General features: G+C 47.0%; 1 protein-coding gene across 1 annotated transcript; it reads right to left on the reverse strand.

Annotated features, from left to right (window-relative positions):
- Positions 1-11,317: 11,317 nt before the first annotated feature.
- On the reverse strand, positions 11,318-15,845 carry LOC116900076 (von Ebner gland protein 1). Its single transcript, XM_032901862.1, has 7 exons — positions 15,704-15,845; positions 15,126-15,262; positions 13,892-13,962; positions 12,883-12,993; positions 12,309-12,410; positions 12,075-12,101; positions 11,318-11,481 (listed from the first exon to the last, which is right to left on the reverse strand). The coding sequence occupies exons 1-6, from the start codon at positions 15,788-15,790 to the stop codon at positions 12,076-12,078; spliced, it is 534 nt and encodes a 177-aa protein (XP_032757753.1). The 5' UTR covers positions 15,791-15,845; the 3' UTR covers positions 11,318-11,481; position 12,075.
- Between the last annotated feature and the right edge of the window lie 893 nt (positions 15,846-16,738).

Raw genomic sequence — 16,738 nt, forward strand, 5'->3', positions numbered from 1 at the left:
ACAGAGCTTGGGCTGCTGGGGAGGCTGGGCTCGGGAAGTTTGACCTCGGGCATTGGGCTATGAGAAGACACAGGACACCGCTCTGGGGGTGGGGAAGCGTTGTCTAAGCACGGGACACAGCTGGAGCTGGTTTGGGGGTCCCCAGGCCTGTAAGGAGATTGGGGCCATCAGTTCTCAGGCTCTTGGGCATCCAGGTGCCACTGGAATGCCGCAGAAGAGCTGAGAACAGGGAGGGCCGATGAGGGGTGGGCACGGGATTGGATCTAGCCCGGGGCCAAAGAGGGAAGGGAAGGAGTTCCAGCTGGTCCCGCTGGGAGTAGTCCTTGGCTGGACCGTGGTGGTGGGCTTGAGCTTGGTGGCAGCCGCCGCTAGGCGCACAGGGAGACCTGTGGTAGATTAGACAGTGGCTCTGTAGACAAAGGGCTTCTCTATACCTTCCCACGGCGGATCCCATGGAAAGAGGCGGTCCATGGTTTCAAGGCATTTATTCTCATGGCAGAAAGGGGATGAGTAAAGCCAGACCCCACTTCTCTGAGTGGGCCTGAGATTAAATACCTTTTGCAGGGAGGAGTGTCTGGGAAGAAAAGTTCATTGGCTAAGCCTCCAGGCCTTTAGGTACCTCATAATGGAGATCTGTCTTGAGCCTACATGAGCTTACATGATCACTTCCTCTACCTATAAAGGGGATTGGGTTGTTGTTGACCTTATGTGACTGATGGTCACAAGTCTATGGAGGGCTTCAGGACAGTGACTGGCCTGGTTTCCTTGGAGTCAGACAAAACACCTACCGTCCCTTTCAGAGTCACTGGGGTTTGAAACCTCCTCAACCGGGAACCAGGGCATCTTTCACTACTCCACATCTCCCTGCATGAGACTTTTATTGAGACCAGAAAAGATTCAATACTGAGGGTTGAAAACAGGGTTCTTGAGAGCCACAGGCTGACAGTGTCACTAATCACTGTGACAGAATGGTGAGCCACATGACTCTATAACCCATGTGTCGGCCTGTGAATGCCAGCCCAGGGGGACTAAAAGGCAATACTGGGGGTCAGAGCCTAGTACCTAACATAGGGAATGCCACATGTGAGGTCATCAATGACCTCAGACTCTCACCCAGTCCAAGGTAATCACCCAAAAGACCCAGATCCCACTCTCAGCATTTCAAGGGTTTTCACCTTGTGAGCAGTAGCAGGAAATGAACGGGCCCCATAGGCAGCAGCATGAACCACAAAGCCCTTTCATCTGCTGATGTCATAGAATAGAGTCAGGCCCACAGTTAACAGAGCAACAGCGTGGTTTCAATAGTGCCTGGCTTCCCTGTAGCATGTATATCCTGCACAGGCTGACGACCATCCTCACCTGCACAAAGACCCATCTCTGTATGGGCTGACTGAATTCTTTTCTTTGGACCTCAGGGTGCAGAGTTCTGTAATTAGTCACCTGGCTGTGCTCGCACTCATTCTGAAGTGGGAGTTTCTGGATATGTCAGGTGAGACAGACTCACGTGGTATTTTGCTAAGGCAGACAGACTCACTTGGTGTATTGAGAGGCAAGACCTGTGGGAGGACACATGATGTTTAGAGAGAGTATAAATAGGACTCAGTGGGCACTGATGGTGTGCTTGCACAGCTAGCTTTGCTACACTTCATTGGTCTTGTGTCTTCATCTTTACTGATCTTCATTGTGTTGGGAGAGGCACAGCAATGAACGTCTCCTGGCATCCCCTACTAGTCCTGGTCATTCCTGCTGACTCATGCCAATCTGGAGGAAGCCTGAGGGTTTCTGCTAGATTGCCACCATGGCTGACTCATGTTTGGTGTCTTGACACTACTGAACTGGCTTACTGGTATCCTGACGAACAGGGATTGGAATCGCTCCAAAGAACTGGTTCTTAACAGGTCCACATGCCCTTGTCCTGTGCGCCATCTATTCTCCCCTCACTTTGGATGGTGGGCTAGAAGGAGTCAAAGCGGAACCTATTAAAAGTAGTTTTATGGGGTTGGGGATTTAGCTCGGGGGTAGAGCGCTTGCCTAGGAAGGGCAAGGCCCTGGGTCCGGCCCCCAGCTCAAAAAAAAAAAAAAAAAAAAAAAAAAGTAGTTTTATGCATTCTAAACTAAGCCTATGTATTCTGAAGAAGCCTTGTCGGGGAGACGATGTCGTCAGAGTGGGAAGCGCTGCCTCAGAACAAGAGGATAAAAAGAGCTCCTGAGTTCTTATCTCTCCATGTCCAGGTGCTATTTCCACCAACAGTCACAACACTTCCACTTCCCTCTGAGAACTTATAGTTCCAAACACCGACACCAGTCCTTCTCCATGATGTACTGGTGGATGTGAAACTCTGCCCCCATCCACAGTCCCTGGAGAGCTGAGCTCTGTTCTCTCCCCACCATACTGTTTCTTGTGTCATGCTTTTCCCAAATGCTTATGAAGACTCGTCACACCTCCCTGCAGCTCCCATACCAACAGCAGCTGGGCTTCTAGAAAGCCTCCAAATTCTACTTCATTTGTGCTCAGAGGGGCTCACTGGTCTCAGTTCTGGGCCCAAAAGTTGGAATTCAGGACAGACTGACACCCCTCAGGGATGTCTACCTCCCATTGGTCTTGTGTCTATTTCATGGCACATTATAAATCTGCTGCCTTGTTTCTGTACACGTGTGTGTGCTATGTACAAAGTGTAAGTGTGCATGGATGCCTGTGTAGGTATGTGAAAGTACACACATGCATATGTGTCTGGGAATGCATGTGTGTCTATCTTTGAATTTTGGTGTCTCTCTATATCGGTGTGCATGTGTGCTTGGATCTGTGCCTGTATGTGTCTATTCATGAACGGGTGGCATTGTGGGAGCATATTTTATACATGTGGATGTGTACCTCTATTTCTACGTGAGCATCTGTATCTCTGTGCATTCATGTGGCAGGGTCCATGAGAATCCAAATCTGTGTCTGTATATACCTCTCTTTGAGGATTTGTCTACATGTGTGATAACTTCCTGGATGTTGTGAGGAGGATTTGAAATGACTCTCACAGGCTACATGTTTAAACACTTGACCCTCTCTGGAGGAACTGTGTTGTAAAAACTGGAATCTGTGGCACTGTGTCCTCATTGGATGAATGCCAGTGGAATTCCCCTCTAGATCTACCACCAGACTCTATTTCCTGATCCACCTGATGCCTACAGACAGAACTGATTCCTACCTTGCCCTCTCACATAATGCACTATATGTCCCAAAACATGAGTCCAAATCAATACTTCCTCCAGTGTGTATTGTTTTACAGTTCCAAATAATTGCACGGACAGAAGAAATATCAGAACCTGCACTAAGGGTCCCTGGTGTTGCACCATGGTAAATTCTAACTACTTCTGCTGATGAGTGAGAAGAATTGAACAATTATGAACTTGCCTCTTTGGTGGAGATTTTAAGACACCTCAGCATTCAGGCCCAGCCCGGTGAGGATCCCAGTGACGCTCCAGGCCCCTCCACCTTACAGGCAATCTCAATCTTCAGTCTGGGACTAGTCAAGACTTAGTCCACTTTATAGTGACTGCCTTGACCTGAATTAACCCATTTTGAGAAAAATGACAGGAAGTAGTGACTTCCCAGCTTGTTTACACAGTTTAACAGCCTTCCTCTGCCAGCACTGCTAGAGGCACGACCGGATGAGAAATTACTGTGTGAGATTACATCAGAAACACCAGACTCCAGACATGTGAGTTTGTAAATTACCCCAGATGGAACTTCTCACCTGAGACTTTAAAGAAGTACTCTAAGACTGAGCAGTGCAGCGTGTTGGCTGTCACCTCCATCTATTCAGAAGCTTCATCAAGTAAAAGGACACTGTCAAGGACTTCTGCCCCTGTCTGAGTCCAACAGACGGCTTAGTTGTATTATGCTCCACAGAACGGTGATACAACCCATCCTTCAAATATATTTTTATTCTGCTGTGTCATTGCTCAGGCCAGCACAATCTCCTGCACCCAGATCCTCATGGCCTTGGCCAGAAGCAGCACCAGGGGAACCTAGAGCATTCAGAGTCTTTCTGCTCTTTTCTTTTCCGAGCTCTTGTCTCCTTTTGTTTCCCTATTCCCCAAGGAAACTTAAGACAGTAACAGCTGACTGACTCCACAGACTAGGAGAGTCACAGAGACTTGCTGAACCTCTTTATGAAGAAGGAGAGAAGAAGGTCAAGATAGAGCAGAGGTCAGAGGGTATGCTGGCTTGCCCAGAAGGAGAGTGTTTTATGTTCTTCGGGACAAAGGCTCTAGTGCTGCTTCGGAGATGGAGTCAGCTTGACACAGAAAGGACAATTTGCTAACAAGAAAGGAGCACAGTGGGAACTGTGGTTGCAGAGAGGATGCCAGCATGTCCACCAGATCACTCAAGGAGAGGCAGCCAGTTGCCATGCTACCTAAGGTTTTGCATATTAAAGTATGAAGAATCCAGATCAGCAGGAAAAGCATAGTGTATAAGATCCATCAGTAATAACCATATCAGAGACTCAGTATAACACTAGGTCTATGGAGAACACTTCTCCTTCAAATAACAATAACTAGCTATACATTTGACAGGGGATTAATACCAAGAACACAAAGAACTCCAAAATACAAACTTACCAATCAATAAATGCACGGAGCCATATTGGATTTGGGCCTAGCCGCTTTTTGACTGCATGGTTCAAAGTGACTCTGGGCTGTTTTGCCACAGAGACTCACCCCTCAGATGACTGCCATAAGTCTTAAGATTGTTGGACAAAGCCTCTCCCATGAATTTACGGCACAGGAAGATAACATTCAAGGGATGCCTCAGCTCGAGCAGATACCAGTTATCTCCTCAGTCTACACCCAGTGTCTCCACCACCTGACCTCATCGCCTGACTTCTTTGCCTCCAGCTATCACTGCCTATACCCTCATCTCCCCCTCCTTCATATTTCACAAAGGTCACTCCCCCTACCTGAAAGCCTTAAAAGCTGTAACATTCATCCCAATAAACGAGACCTTGACAACAGAATCTTGCTTGGTCTCCTTCTTCTCTCGCCCCCCATTTAGGCCCAAGGGTAGCGCCCCTTCGGGACCCTGAATAACTGGGTCCCCGCTGGCGGGGACAAATAAATGGTCTAATGAAATGAAAAGACAGTTCTCAAAAACTGAACTACCAATGATCAATAATAGCTAATGTCTTTAGCTACCAGTTAAATCCAAGTTAAAATTATTCTGAGATTTTTGTCTTAGTCTGATCACAAGGGCTATGATTAAGAACTCAATAGTAAAAAAAAAGAAAAAAAAATTCTAGTGAGGATGTGAGGGAGAGAGACCCCTAAAATTCATTAGTAGGAACATAAATTATTAAAATATGGAAATTCTTCAAAAAAAAATTGGATACAGCTACTCTATGACTGAAACATACCACCTCTGAGTATGTTTATCTGAAGCAGTGTAGGATGACCACCACAGAGACAAACTCACACAACCATGTTTACTGTGCCCCATTCACCAGAATAAACAGAACCAACCGTGGTATCTGTCAGAAGATAAATGGATAAAGATGTGTTTGTGCACAACAATGATCCATTTGGCCTCAGGAAAAAATGAAGTTATGATATTTACAGGAAATATTTTGACTTATTTTGTATACAATTCACAGGGGCCTTTGATATTTTCATAATTTTCTTTAAGTCTTAGAATAGAACACACTCTGTGATCAATAGCTTTGTAAAGTTCAGACAACCTTTCCCCAGAAATATGTCCGGACCAGCTGAGGCTGTGACAAACACTTGAAGGGGTAGCTCCTTTTCAGGATGACCTATTGTCTACAACAAGAAGCAGGTCAAGGCAGAGAGGAGGAGCAAGGAGAGGAAAACAGGTGAGGATTGAGTTGGTCTGAAGAGTTGATGTTGATGCTCTCATTTGGAATCAATCAATATATTCTCAGAGGAATATATGCTGCATATTCATGATCCAGGAATTCAGATGCCACTGAGACCCATAGTTTCTAGGTCTATCTTTACCATTCAATGTACAGGGCCACTCCTCCTTCATGGTAGCCCCCATGTCACTATGAGGCAGTGACATCACAGACCTTGAGGTCTGTACAAACTGAAGAGTGGACAAAGAGTTAGCCAAGCACTTGCTGGGGCTGGGAGCTAGGACCTAGAGGGACACTCAGATCTTCAAAAACCTCCCTGGACCTGCATGTCAGATAAGTGGATACATCAGAGACGTGACTGGTAGGGTTGCTGTAATGCTCACTTGAGTAGTGTGCTTTGAAAACAAGAATTTTATGTTTGCCCTGGGTTCCATCGAGATAGGTTCCCCAATTGTAAGTGCAGGGGTAGGCTTGATTTCTATTGCAAATGATATAACATCCCCTTACTATAAAGGCATTGCTTATGTTAGTACTTCTAACACTTCTTGGGACTGTGCCTCAGGGATCACAACCTGTACACGTTTAGAAGTTCTAAAAGGCAGTCATGACTTTGTGTGTAGGTTCAGATAGTGCTCAGATTGGAATCCTGATGCTAAAGACTTAGTAAGACACAAAAGAGAGTTGGGAATAACTCTGACAATTATCTTAGGGCTGAGTTTAGGTGCTGCAGGGGCAGCTACTAGACATCTGCTATTGCCCTGCAACACAAGACTTATGGGGATTGAGGGCTGCCATTGACTTAGATATAAAAAGAGTAGAGAAGAGTTTTTAGCTGACCTCCAAGAATTCCTAACCTCCCTCTCAGAGGTAGTCCTTCAAAATAAGAGAAGATTAGACCTGATATTCCTTAAAGAAGGAGGTCTGTGTGCTACACTAAAAGAAGAATGTTGCTTCTATATAGACCATTCAGGAGTAATTAAAGACTCCACAACTAAACTTAGAAAAAGGTTAGACAAAAGACAGAGAGACAGAGAAGCGCATCAGGTATGGTTCAAGAGCTGGATTAGTAGATCTCCTTGGATGACTACTCTGATATCTTCTCTTATGGGACCCTTCTTAATTTTGCTTCCGCTTCTGATTATAGGTCCATGTGTATTAAATAAACTAGTTACCTTCATTAGGGAAAGAATAAGTGCTGTTCAGATTTTGATGTTGCATCACCAATATAATGCTTTACAAGACCAAGAAAAATCAATATTATGAGGATATTGAAATCTAGTTCTATTATTAGAACTAGATACTAGAAGAAGTGGGGAGATGAAAGACCAGGAAAAATTCAGACCCCCTAGCAAACAGAGCCAAAAATGTAGGTTAGCCAGATCGTGACTCTGTTCCAGGAACTTGACTGACCACAGAACTGATGATTACACAAGTCAGTTTAGCAACTCTGTTCACTGACCATAAAATTCGATTAAAATCTTGAGAACAATCTTGAGAAACAGGGAGTTTCCCCTTGTGATTTTTCACTGGTATTCTCGTCATTTTCTAATGACGCCCTCCCTACCCCCTTGGGTTGTGGTTTCTTCCTTTAAATACCCCTTTTCCCAATTACTCAGGGTCAAAATCCTCTACCCCTGCATGGGATATGAGTCTCGACCCCAGTGCACTGGTTCCTATCAATAAACCTTGTGTGATTATAGCAAGGACAGTCTCTCATGAGTTCTTGGGGAGTCGCATCATCCTGAGACTTGAGTGAGGGCCTCCCCACTTCTGGGGTCTTTCAAGACCAATATGCTTAGCCAATGAGTTTAAACTGTAACCTTGTTGATATAACCTGTACCCCTAAAAAGTATAAAAACTGCTTGTTGTAGCCATTCAGGGTCATCTTCTAGTCATTTACCATGAGGGACTGATTGAGGGCCAACCCCGACACACAGGAAAAATAAACCTCTTGTGTTTTCATCAAATTCCATTCTCGTATCTCACTTGGGGGCTCTCCCAGTAGTTAAGACTCACTTCGGACCATACAGTGCCTTCACACTCTGGATACCAAGATTCCACCCTTACTACCAGGATGGCAGCACAAATCTCTGAATGTACCCAACCAGATTGCTACTCACAGCAGGACCATGACAACAGCTGAATGGGTCAGGAGTGGCTGTGAGCCTCAGGCTTCAGGATTGGTACACTATACTGTCTAGTTTTGTGTGTCAACTTGACACTGAAAGATCCCCAAAGAGAGACCCTTTCTAAAGTCGTGGGAAATCGCAGACCCCAGACACAGAGAGACCATTTTGGATGTAATAAGCAAAGGCGAGGTTTATTTCGGAGATCTATTACGGGGATCTCCGGGTCAACACATATCCTGCGCAGGAGACAGAGGTGTCGACCCCGAAGCTCAAAAGTCAGCGGTTACACACAATTGGCTAATTTCTGGCGCGGCTATAAGTGATTGGCTCATTTAAACATGGCAGTGAGATTACAGCACAGCAGGAGTCAATACGTACTGTATTGACTGGAGCGTACAGGATTTGAGAAGCTAGGGGCGTATCAGGGTTTGAAGGACATCTGGTTAAGGTGTGACTCTGAGTAAGCTGGGGGAGGTGCCTTTCTGCCAGATGGTTTGGGTCACTCCTGATAACTCGGGCTGGTTCCTGCATTCCTTTTCTTTATCTTTATGGTCTGTTAGTCCTAGCAGCAGGGCGGGGCTGCCTGGACTTGCTTTTCACAGTGTTTAGTCCTGAGTCTGAATTTTGAAACTTACTCTTTTAATTTCATATTTTTAAACCTTAAATCTGTATAATTTTCCTTTCAGACACAAGCTGGAGTTATCACAGAAAAGGCGCTTCAGTTGTGTAAATGCCTTCATGCGCTAAGGCATTTTCTCAACTCATGGTCAAGGTGGGAAGGACCCAGCCCATTGTGGGTGATGCTGTCCCTGGGCTGGTGGTTTTGGGTTCTATAAGAAAGCAAGCTGAGCAAGCCAGGGGAAGCAAGCCAGTAAGAAACATCCCTCCATGGCCTCTGCATCAGCTCCTGCTTCCCGACCTGCTTGAGTTCCAGTCCTGACTTCCTTTGGTGATGAAACAGCAACATGGAAGCTGGATAAACCCTCTCCTCACCAACTTGCTTCTTGGTCATGATGTTTGTGCAGGGATAGAAACCCTGACTAAGACATACACCATGGTTGAGGACTCCAGGATCCCAGAGATCTCAGGCATGGCTCACAGGTGAGAACTAGTGCAAGAACAGGAAATTATAACTCATTTTGTACCCATTTCCCCCATAACATCATGCCTAGCCCTCAAACTCATGAGCAGCAGCATTCACAAATTGGCCCTGTCTGTCCTGATCCTGGGGTAAGTAATCAACAGAGACCTCCTCTCACAACAGGAACCTTATGATGAAGAAGCATTTCAGCCCTATGGACAATGACAGGAACTGAACTGTATGGTTGTCTGCTGTCTCTGTGAAGGCTCAGTTAAAAGGAAGACCCTTTCCCTGAGCACTTGCAGGCATGAAAGACACACAACTGTCCTTTGAATTCATTCAGGAACAGCTTGAATGTGGAGAGTTTTGGGGACCACCTTCTAGGAATTTGGCAGGAATTTGACATTGGGCTAGGACATGGAAGCAGGCTCAAGATGAATGCAATTAAGGAATGTGTTCTTTGTATCCTGATGGGTCTTGTTAAGTCTCTGGAACCTTTATACAGTTATAATGGGACCTTTGTTTATGCTTTATTTGTTCCTTAACTACTTTGTTTATACCCTAGGACAGACCATACTCTTTGTTAAGTGCCTATAACCCAGACTGAATAAGAAAGAGAGCTTCTGGGTCTCAGGACTAGCAAAGTCAAGGGTTAAATGCTGGGCTACACAAATTAACCATTTGAAGAAAGTTCTGTGCTCTAAACACCATTGATTATATTGAATGGTGATCTTCTGGGGGTCTTCAGGAGGTGGGAGGTGCATAAAGATGCCTTTAAAGGTGCTGAACATGAATATGGCATCCATGGGCACTTCTCAGAACCACTTTGCCTATCTTAGAGGAATCTATGGCATTATGGGACCCTCACTGGTCTTATGTTATGGAAATCTTATATGTAGTAGTTTCTGTTGGGAAGAGTTCAAGAATCTCTTATCTCTTGCATATAGCTACCTTCCAGATCACTCTTGGATCCAGTCACCTCTTCTGAAGAACCTTATCCCAAACCCAAAAACAAGCCAGCCTATTAGGCAAAGCCAACTCCTCAGATACATCATCTCAGACCACTTCCCCAGACTGGACCAAGTCTTCAGTTTGGTTCAGCACAGTTTGTCTATAGAGTTCTGCTGGACAGATGGACCATCAGAACCTCTGCTGCTCAAAGGAAAAAGATGCCAATAAACAAACCATAAAGGGCCCAGGATGACCAGGGCAGGTGCCTGGAAGCCTGGTAATGTCTGTCTTACTATGTCTGCTATAAGACCATTTCAATTGCCAGAGATGTTGAGGGGAAACCAATAAAAAATGATTGTTACAAAAAGACAGAGCCAGCAATGGTGAGAAACATGATGCTTCACCAAGAATGGCAAATAAATGTAGCATAGTAGGGTCCCACTGCATGTAGGGGACATGAGGACCCTCATCAGAAAAGAAAAATATTGCATGCCCCAAGACTTCTGCATGTGGTCCCTCCAGTGTCCCAAAGAGGCCTGAGTTCCTGAACTAATCCTGCCAAAACCAATGGGCCCAGAAAATGCAAGACTTTAGAATGACCCTGGGACCCAAGGAAGCTTTGATTGATTCATGTCTCCCATAGAAGGAAAGAACATCTCATCACAGTTGGCGCTTCATACTACTCAGTGATTTAGAGAAGTACACTCACAACATTAGCATGTGCTCACAAGGCAATTCTCTGGAGATGAGCTACCTCCAGAGATGTCGACTTTGTCAAACCAGAGTGTAGGAAACAAGTAAGATTACTGCCCATTCTTCAAGAAGTATTCCCAACATTCTTCTGCCTCAATTATAAGCCAGTATCCTGAATGAGGACCTCAACCTTCACTTCTTCTATGGCCACCAAGTGAACACCAAATGCCAAAACCACTACTGGAAACTTCAACTCTGGCCTTAAACCTTGATACATTCGTACTAACACTCTTCCTGTCACACTTAACAACTGGCTTTAAAAGGATGCAAAGCAGAAGTTAGTAAAGGAAGCAGCAGAAGACAAACTTTGACCCCTGTACTTCATGGCCTTTGCCCAAGAAAGACTACAATGAGGGGGAACCCATCAGACCTAGCAACTTCACTACTCCTTGTCCTTCTCCTCTTTCTACTCCTCCTCTCCCTCCTCCTCTTCCACCTCCTTCTCCTCCTTCAAAAAAATATGCCGAGGACCTTGTAAGGGAGAGGATCTGGCCTAGTACCCTTAACCCACCACACAAAGACATGCAGAGACACCAGGGGATGATAAAGTTCTTTATGGAGAAGCAAGGAAGAGGGCGGCAGAGGGAAGGGTTGGGCAGAGCCAGAAGGGACAGTGAAGGAGCTGCTTCTGTGTCCCAAGCTCAGTGGATCTGTGCAGAGTAGAGCAATGCTGTGAGGCAGGCCTGGTATGAGGCATCACTTCCTGTGGAAAGAAGGAGAGTCAGTGGAGCCAAAACAACTCATGAGAGGAAAATATTGGAATGGGAAGGGTTTCATTCACCAGATCTAAACAGAGAACAAAGGTCATTCCCTCCATCCACCCCACCCCCAAACTGAGTTCTCACAATTCTCCATGCCCATGTGTGAAGACGGGACAGGTGAATTCAGGGCAACAGTGTAGCAAAAGGAGGACAAGGATGCTGTTGGACTCAGGCTCAGTTCCTACCTGTGCAGCTTGCCTTGGGCAATTTTTTAAACTACACTGGAGTGCTTTAAGCAATCCATGCACACATGGAGTAAACATGAGGAGCAGAGGAGGAATTTTCCTTCTGCAGAATATTCCAGGGGATACAAGAAGAAGAACGTCCTCTCCATGTACAAGTCAACTGCAGAGAATCAGCAAGGGCAAAGCAACAAAACACTCAGAGGTAGAATGTGTTCCAGGAGCAAGGCCATACCTGTCTGCACAGGTAGGAAAGGGTCTGTATCCTGAGGGTTTGAACACAGGGTCTCTAGAAACCCTGTTGACTGCAGGAACAGGATTTACTCAAGTGTGCCCACAAACTGGTCACTTACCCTAATTGCTTCCTAGAGGGCAGGTTTCTGTACAAGAAAAATATAAAAGAAAAAAATGAAAGAAGAAAAGATTCAGAAAACCATGGAATTCAGGTAGAAATCCAAGGCCCCTCGATTAGCCAGCATCTCCCCCACCCCTAAAGGACAAAGCTCAATGAGAGGCAGCCTGTTGTCCTGCGTGACTGGCTGCTTTCCCTCCATGGGGATGGGAGAACATAGCAGATTAATTCCTACCACTCTGCTGGGGGATGAAGATGTTGTCTGGGTTGAGGCCTCCAGCTCTTACAACACTCTGAAAATCTTCCAGGGCCTCCTGGTTGATCTCAGGGTCTCTGCCTATGGGTGAAGGATTTGGAATTAGGACACAGTTGGGGGACCTGCTGGTTTCCTTACCAGCACAAGGAAATAAGCAACTTTGGGTGAAGACGGAGACAGGGCCACCTATGTTGGGACTTGACCCAGAGGCCTGTGTGTGAGAAAAGAGCCTAGGAGGGAAAAATGGACGAGCACATCATATGCATCCTTCCATAATATCTAACATAGGAGAAACAGGGGCACTATTCCTGCGTTCATCCTAGGGCAGCTGAAAGCAGTGTGACCCATGCTACTCTGGAGATAAGGGAGAGCTACAGAGTCACTAAAGCTTTCATTGCCAGAAAAATCCACACAGACAGCAGCTGTGATGGAGACTGCACGTTATACTCTCCCCCGTTTCTATACCCATTCTATGTACAGCTGGAACCCCAACACCGGCAAGGTCCTTTTCATCCTGAGAGTCCTTGGCCCATCTCACAACAATGTGACTCACCTATGAGTTTTGCAATTTGGAGATGATGCCTGTGCATTTTGCCCTCATAGTAGAAGATGTAGTGGTCCTCCACTGCAGATGGTATGATGTAGAGAACCTGTTTGCCACTATCTGCAGAGGAACAGAGATACACATCTGGAATAAGCCCCTGAACCCTCAACAAGAATCCAAGGGTGGACTGGCACTTCTAAACCATGACTCCCTCCCAGTTGCCCAGGGATCCCTGACATAGGTTTCCCACAACTCCCAGAGTATTGGGCACAAGTACCCTTCATTTCCTTAGAAACCACACATGAGGGATAGCCATGTCCCAAACCTCTTTGTCCTACAGGAGGGTCTGGCTCTGGAGCTAAAGTCAGCCCCTTTCTCACTCCCTCCATGACCTCAGCCATAGCCAGTGGGACATCTCTGGGCAGTTGTATTGGCTACAATTATGTCAGTGTCACACAAGATAAAGTCATCAGGGAGGAAGAGAGCCCAATGGAGAAACATTTTCATGAGATCAGGCTGTAGGCAAGCTTGTAGAGAATTTTCTTAATTAGATATTAATAGGGTAGGGTCCAGGCCACTGTGAGGGGGGCCACCTCTATAATAAAATAGGCTGAGCAGGCCATGAGGAGCAGACCAGTCATCACCACTCCTCCATGGCCCCTGAATCAACTCCCATCTCCTGCCTTGTTTGAGTTCCTGCCCTGACTTCCCTTCATCATGAACGGTGATCAAAACAAGCCTCCTTCTTAACTTGCCTTTCATCATGGAGTGCCATGGTAGCAACAGTGACACTCCCTAACACAAAACAGTCAATTCTCTTCTAGGGACAAATCTACCATACACAATGCAGTGCTCAGTGTCAGCTGTTCCAGTCAGTAAGGAAAACAGCCTCCTGGGAGTGATCATGGGTAATTGAAAGAAGGGGGATTTCTCAGGCCATAAGAACCCTGGAATGGCCACGTTAGCCTCAAAGGGATCATGGGAGGTTGTGTGGAGCCATCACAGGTCAAGGACTCACAGGCTGTGTATTTGCCAGGTTCATCTGTCTTCTCTAGGACAGCACTCATCTCCTGGCACCGTCCTGCAATCCTGAAAGACAGAAGGTCTGTGAGACACACGGCTCAGCCACACACTTTCCCTGCTGGCAGCATCCAAATCAAGTCTTGCCTTTCCCTGTTTCCAAGGTGGCCAAGGAAGAGCAGGCTTCACTCAGCCCTTTTGTGTTTCCAGCAGGCCTCCTGAGTCCCATGTTCCAGTGCACTGGTTCTCACAGTGGCCCGAGTTCTGCCTTATGCCACCCAGTGCCTGCACTCTGACGGACTCTTGTTTACTCCCTCAGGAGCCTGATCACTTGATCTGTAAACATTGTCTCAAGCAAAACCCTCCCTTCATAACCTCCATGCTTTGTGGCTCCTGTGGCTGACCCTCTGTCTCTGAGCTATTTAGTGACCAGCCTCACAGTCACTGTCACTTGGACAAAGGAGGGAAACCTTCAGGGAGTGGGCTTGATGAAAAGAACGTAGAACAAACTCCAAGATAACTACCACAGTAGGGACGGCCCAAATGCCAGATTCCCAAGGAGACAGCACAAACACTCTCATGCTAAGAGAGCCACTAAGGTGACAGGCCCCAAGATGTGAGATAAGGCACAAAAGTAAAAGCCACGTGAATGGTTGGTCACACAGGAGTGAGACCACACAGGCGAGAGTCTACATAGATGAGAGGTCACACAAGTGAGTGGTCACAGAGGTGACAGAGCACACAGATATGAGGTCACATAGGCCATAGAGCACACTGGTGGGAATAGGCTGGCATTTCAGTGTCTGTGGAGAGCATGACAACTTTTCTCCCTGGGGTCCTGTGCACACTCTTGATTATTCTGAAATCCTGGTCTCTGCCACTGTCCCCAAATGAAATTTACATTGGTGGAAGAGCAAGGCCAGAGAGTGTGCTCACTTTGGGTTCAGGAGTGAAACCCTTCCCCTTACCTGAGTGTCTGACAAAGAATGGGATATCAGAACAGACAGTTGGTGCCCCTTGCAGCTGATTCATCTCTGGACCACCTACCATCCCACGATCCTCTGTCTGGACCACCTACCATCCCACGATCCTCTGTAAGCTGAGGCACCCAGAGTGGTGCTGTTACACACAGAGCACCTGGCACAGGGTGCTCTGGGAGTTGACTTGGCCCAGCTCAGTCCCTAGATCTCCTGTGTGGGGAAGTAAATGCCAGGGACTTGGTACACACTCACAGGGCAGTGAACTTCACTTGCAGGTTGCCCCCTTCCAGGGTCTTGATTTTCATGGGAGTCACAGACACAGATCCAAACTTCTTGTCAGGAACCTCCTTGTCCCATGCTGCAGCTTTCAAATACCATGTTCCTGACACCTGGAGAAGGGACCTGGCTCTCAGGACTAAGGTAGACAGGACGGAATGCCTCTAGTCCATACCCCCACCTCTACCTCAGCCCCCAAGTTCTGAGGGCTTTTGCAAAGCATTTTCCAGGCAACCATTCTCCCAACCCACTAAACCAGCACTACCAGGGTCACATCTGTGTGGTCTCCAACCACTACAGGCAAGAGAGTATCCCAGAGCCTGCACTCCCAGAAAATAGTGAAATGTCTAGAACTCCTCTCTCCTCAAGCTCCCTGCTCCCAGAACCATCTAAGCAGATTCCCCATGCTGTGTGACATTCATTCAGAGTCAGGGTTCAAGCCTGACTCTAAAATGGTGTCTCTTTAGGTTGTGAAGGAACGGGGCCTCCAACCAGCAACCTAAGCCTCTATCTGCCTTAAAGCCACTCGCAGCCCCTGCCCCTCTCAGCCTCACCTCCTGATTCTCTTCCATGGTGGGGAAGGCCTGGGCCTGCAGGGCAGCCAGGAGGCTGAGGCCGAAGGTCAGGAGCAGGGCCTTCATCTCCAGAGTCTGTGCTCACAGGTGAACAGCAGATCACTTGGCAGACCGAGGAGACTCTTTAGGGGCCTCTCTCAGCTTCCCTTTATACTGCTCAGCCCAGGGTCCCCAGGGAACTTGGCAAGGTGTACTTACCAGTCCCTTCCTGGTCATTCACCCTGGCCAGTTCTGCAATGGAGCAGATAAAATGTCATCATTGTTGGAAGTTGTTAGAGAACACCCATTGCCCAGAAATTGATGGGACAGGGCTACCTCCACAAGGAACCAACTTGCAGGTTTCCCCCTGGCAAGAAAGGGAGTCTGAGTTAGAGGTGCAGCCTCCCATGTCAAGAGACCCCGAGGGTGAGCACTGCAGGAGTGAACCTTTTTGTCCACACTGTGTGGCCATCCAGCTGGCAGACATGCTCCTTGACACAAAGGAGGACACGTAAGCCAGAGAGTCTTGTGCGCCATTCTCAGGGACCTTCCTCAATCCCAGAGCAGGTCACTGGACCTTAGATCCATCTTGGAAAAGAGGAATCTCTGCATATGGAAGCCCCGTTTGTACAAAATGTGGGCCTAAAACTGTGTCCCCTCTTCAGCAAGATGTGCACTAGCTCCTGTCCACCTGCAGAGCGAGGATGGGTCAGTTATAGAAAGAAAGCAAATAGGGCTTCGTGAGCACATTTGTACCCTGGCACTCATGTACACCCAATGTGCAGTGGGTAGAATCACAATCCAAACCTGGAGAGATGGCTTAGCAGTTAAGGGACCTTCCTCCTCTTACAGACAGCCCAGGTTCAGTTCTTAGCACTTATATTTTAGTTCACAACCACCTGCAGTTTTAGGCCCATGGGAAGCAATGCTCATTTTGGCTTTACACGTGTTGTACACACAGACTCACACAGGCCTGGCAGTGGGCTCCAGGCACATGAGTTTTGTCTCTGAAGAAGGCCAGGGCTCTGTCTCCTG

Source organism: Rattus rattus, chromosome 5 (genome assembly GCF_011064425.1).
Source record: "Rattus rattus isolate New Zealand chromosome 5, Rrattus_CSIRO_v1, whole genome shotgun sequence".
NCBI lineage: Eukaryota > Metazoa > Chordata > Mammalia > Rodentia > Muridae > Rattus > Rattus rattus.

Excerpts from the sequence above, each read along its gene's own strand:
- LOC116900076 (XM_032901862.1), bottom strand. The coding sequence starts at position 15,790 with ATGAAGGCCCTGCTCCTGACCTTCGGCCTCAGCCTCCTGGCTGCCCTG. Across the intron at positions 13,963-15,125 it reads CAAGTGAAGTTCACTGCCCT|GATTGCAGGACGGTGCCAGG; the intron begins GTGAGTGTGTAC and ends TCTGTCTTTCAG. Across the intron at positions 12,994-13,891 it reads ACCTGGCAAATACACAGCCT|ATAGTGGCAAACAGGTTCTC; the intron begins GTGAGTCCTTGA and ends GTTCCTCTGCAG.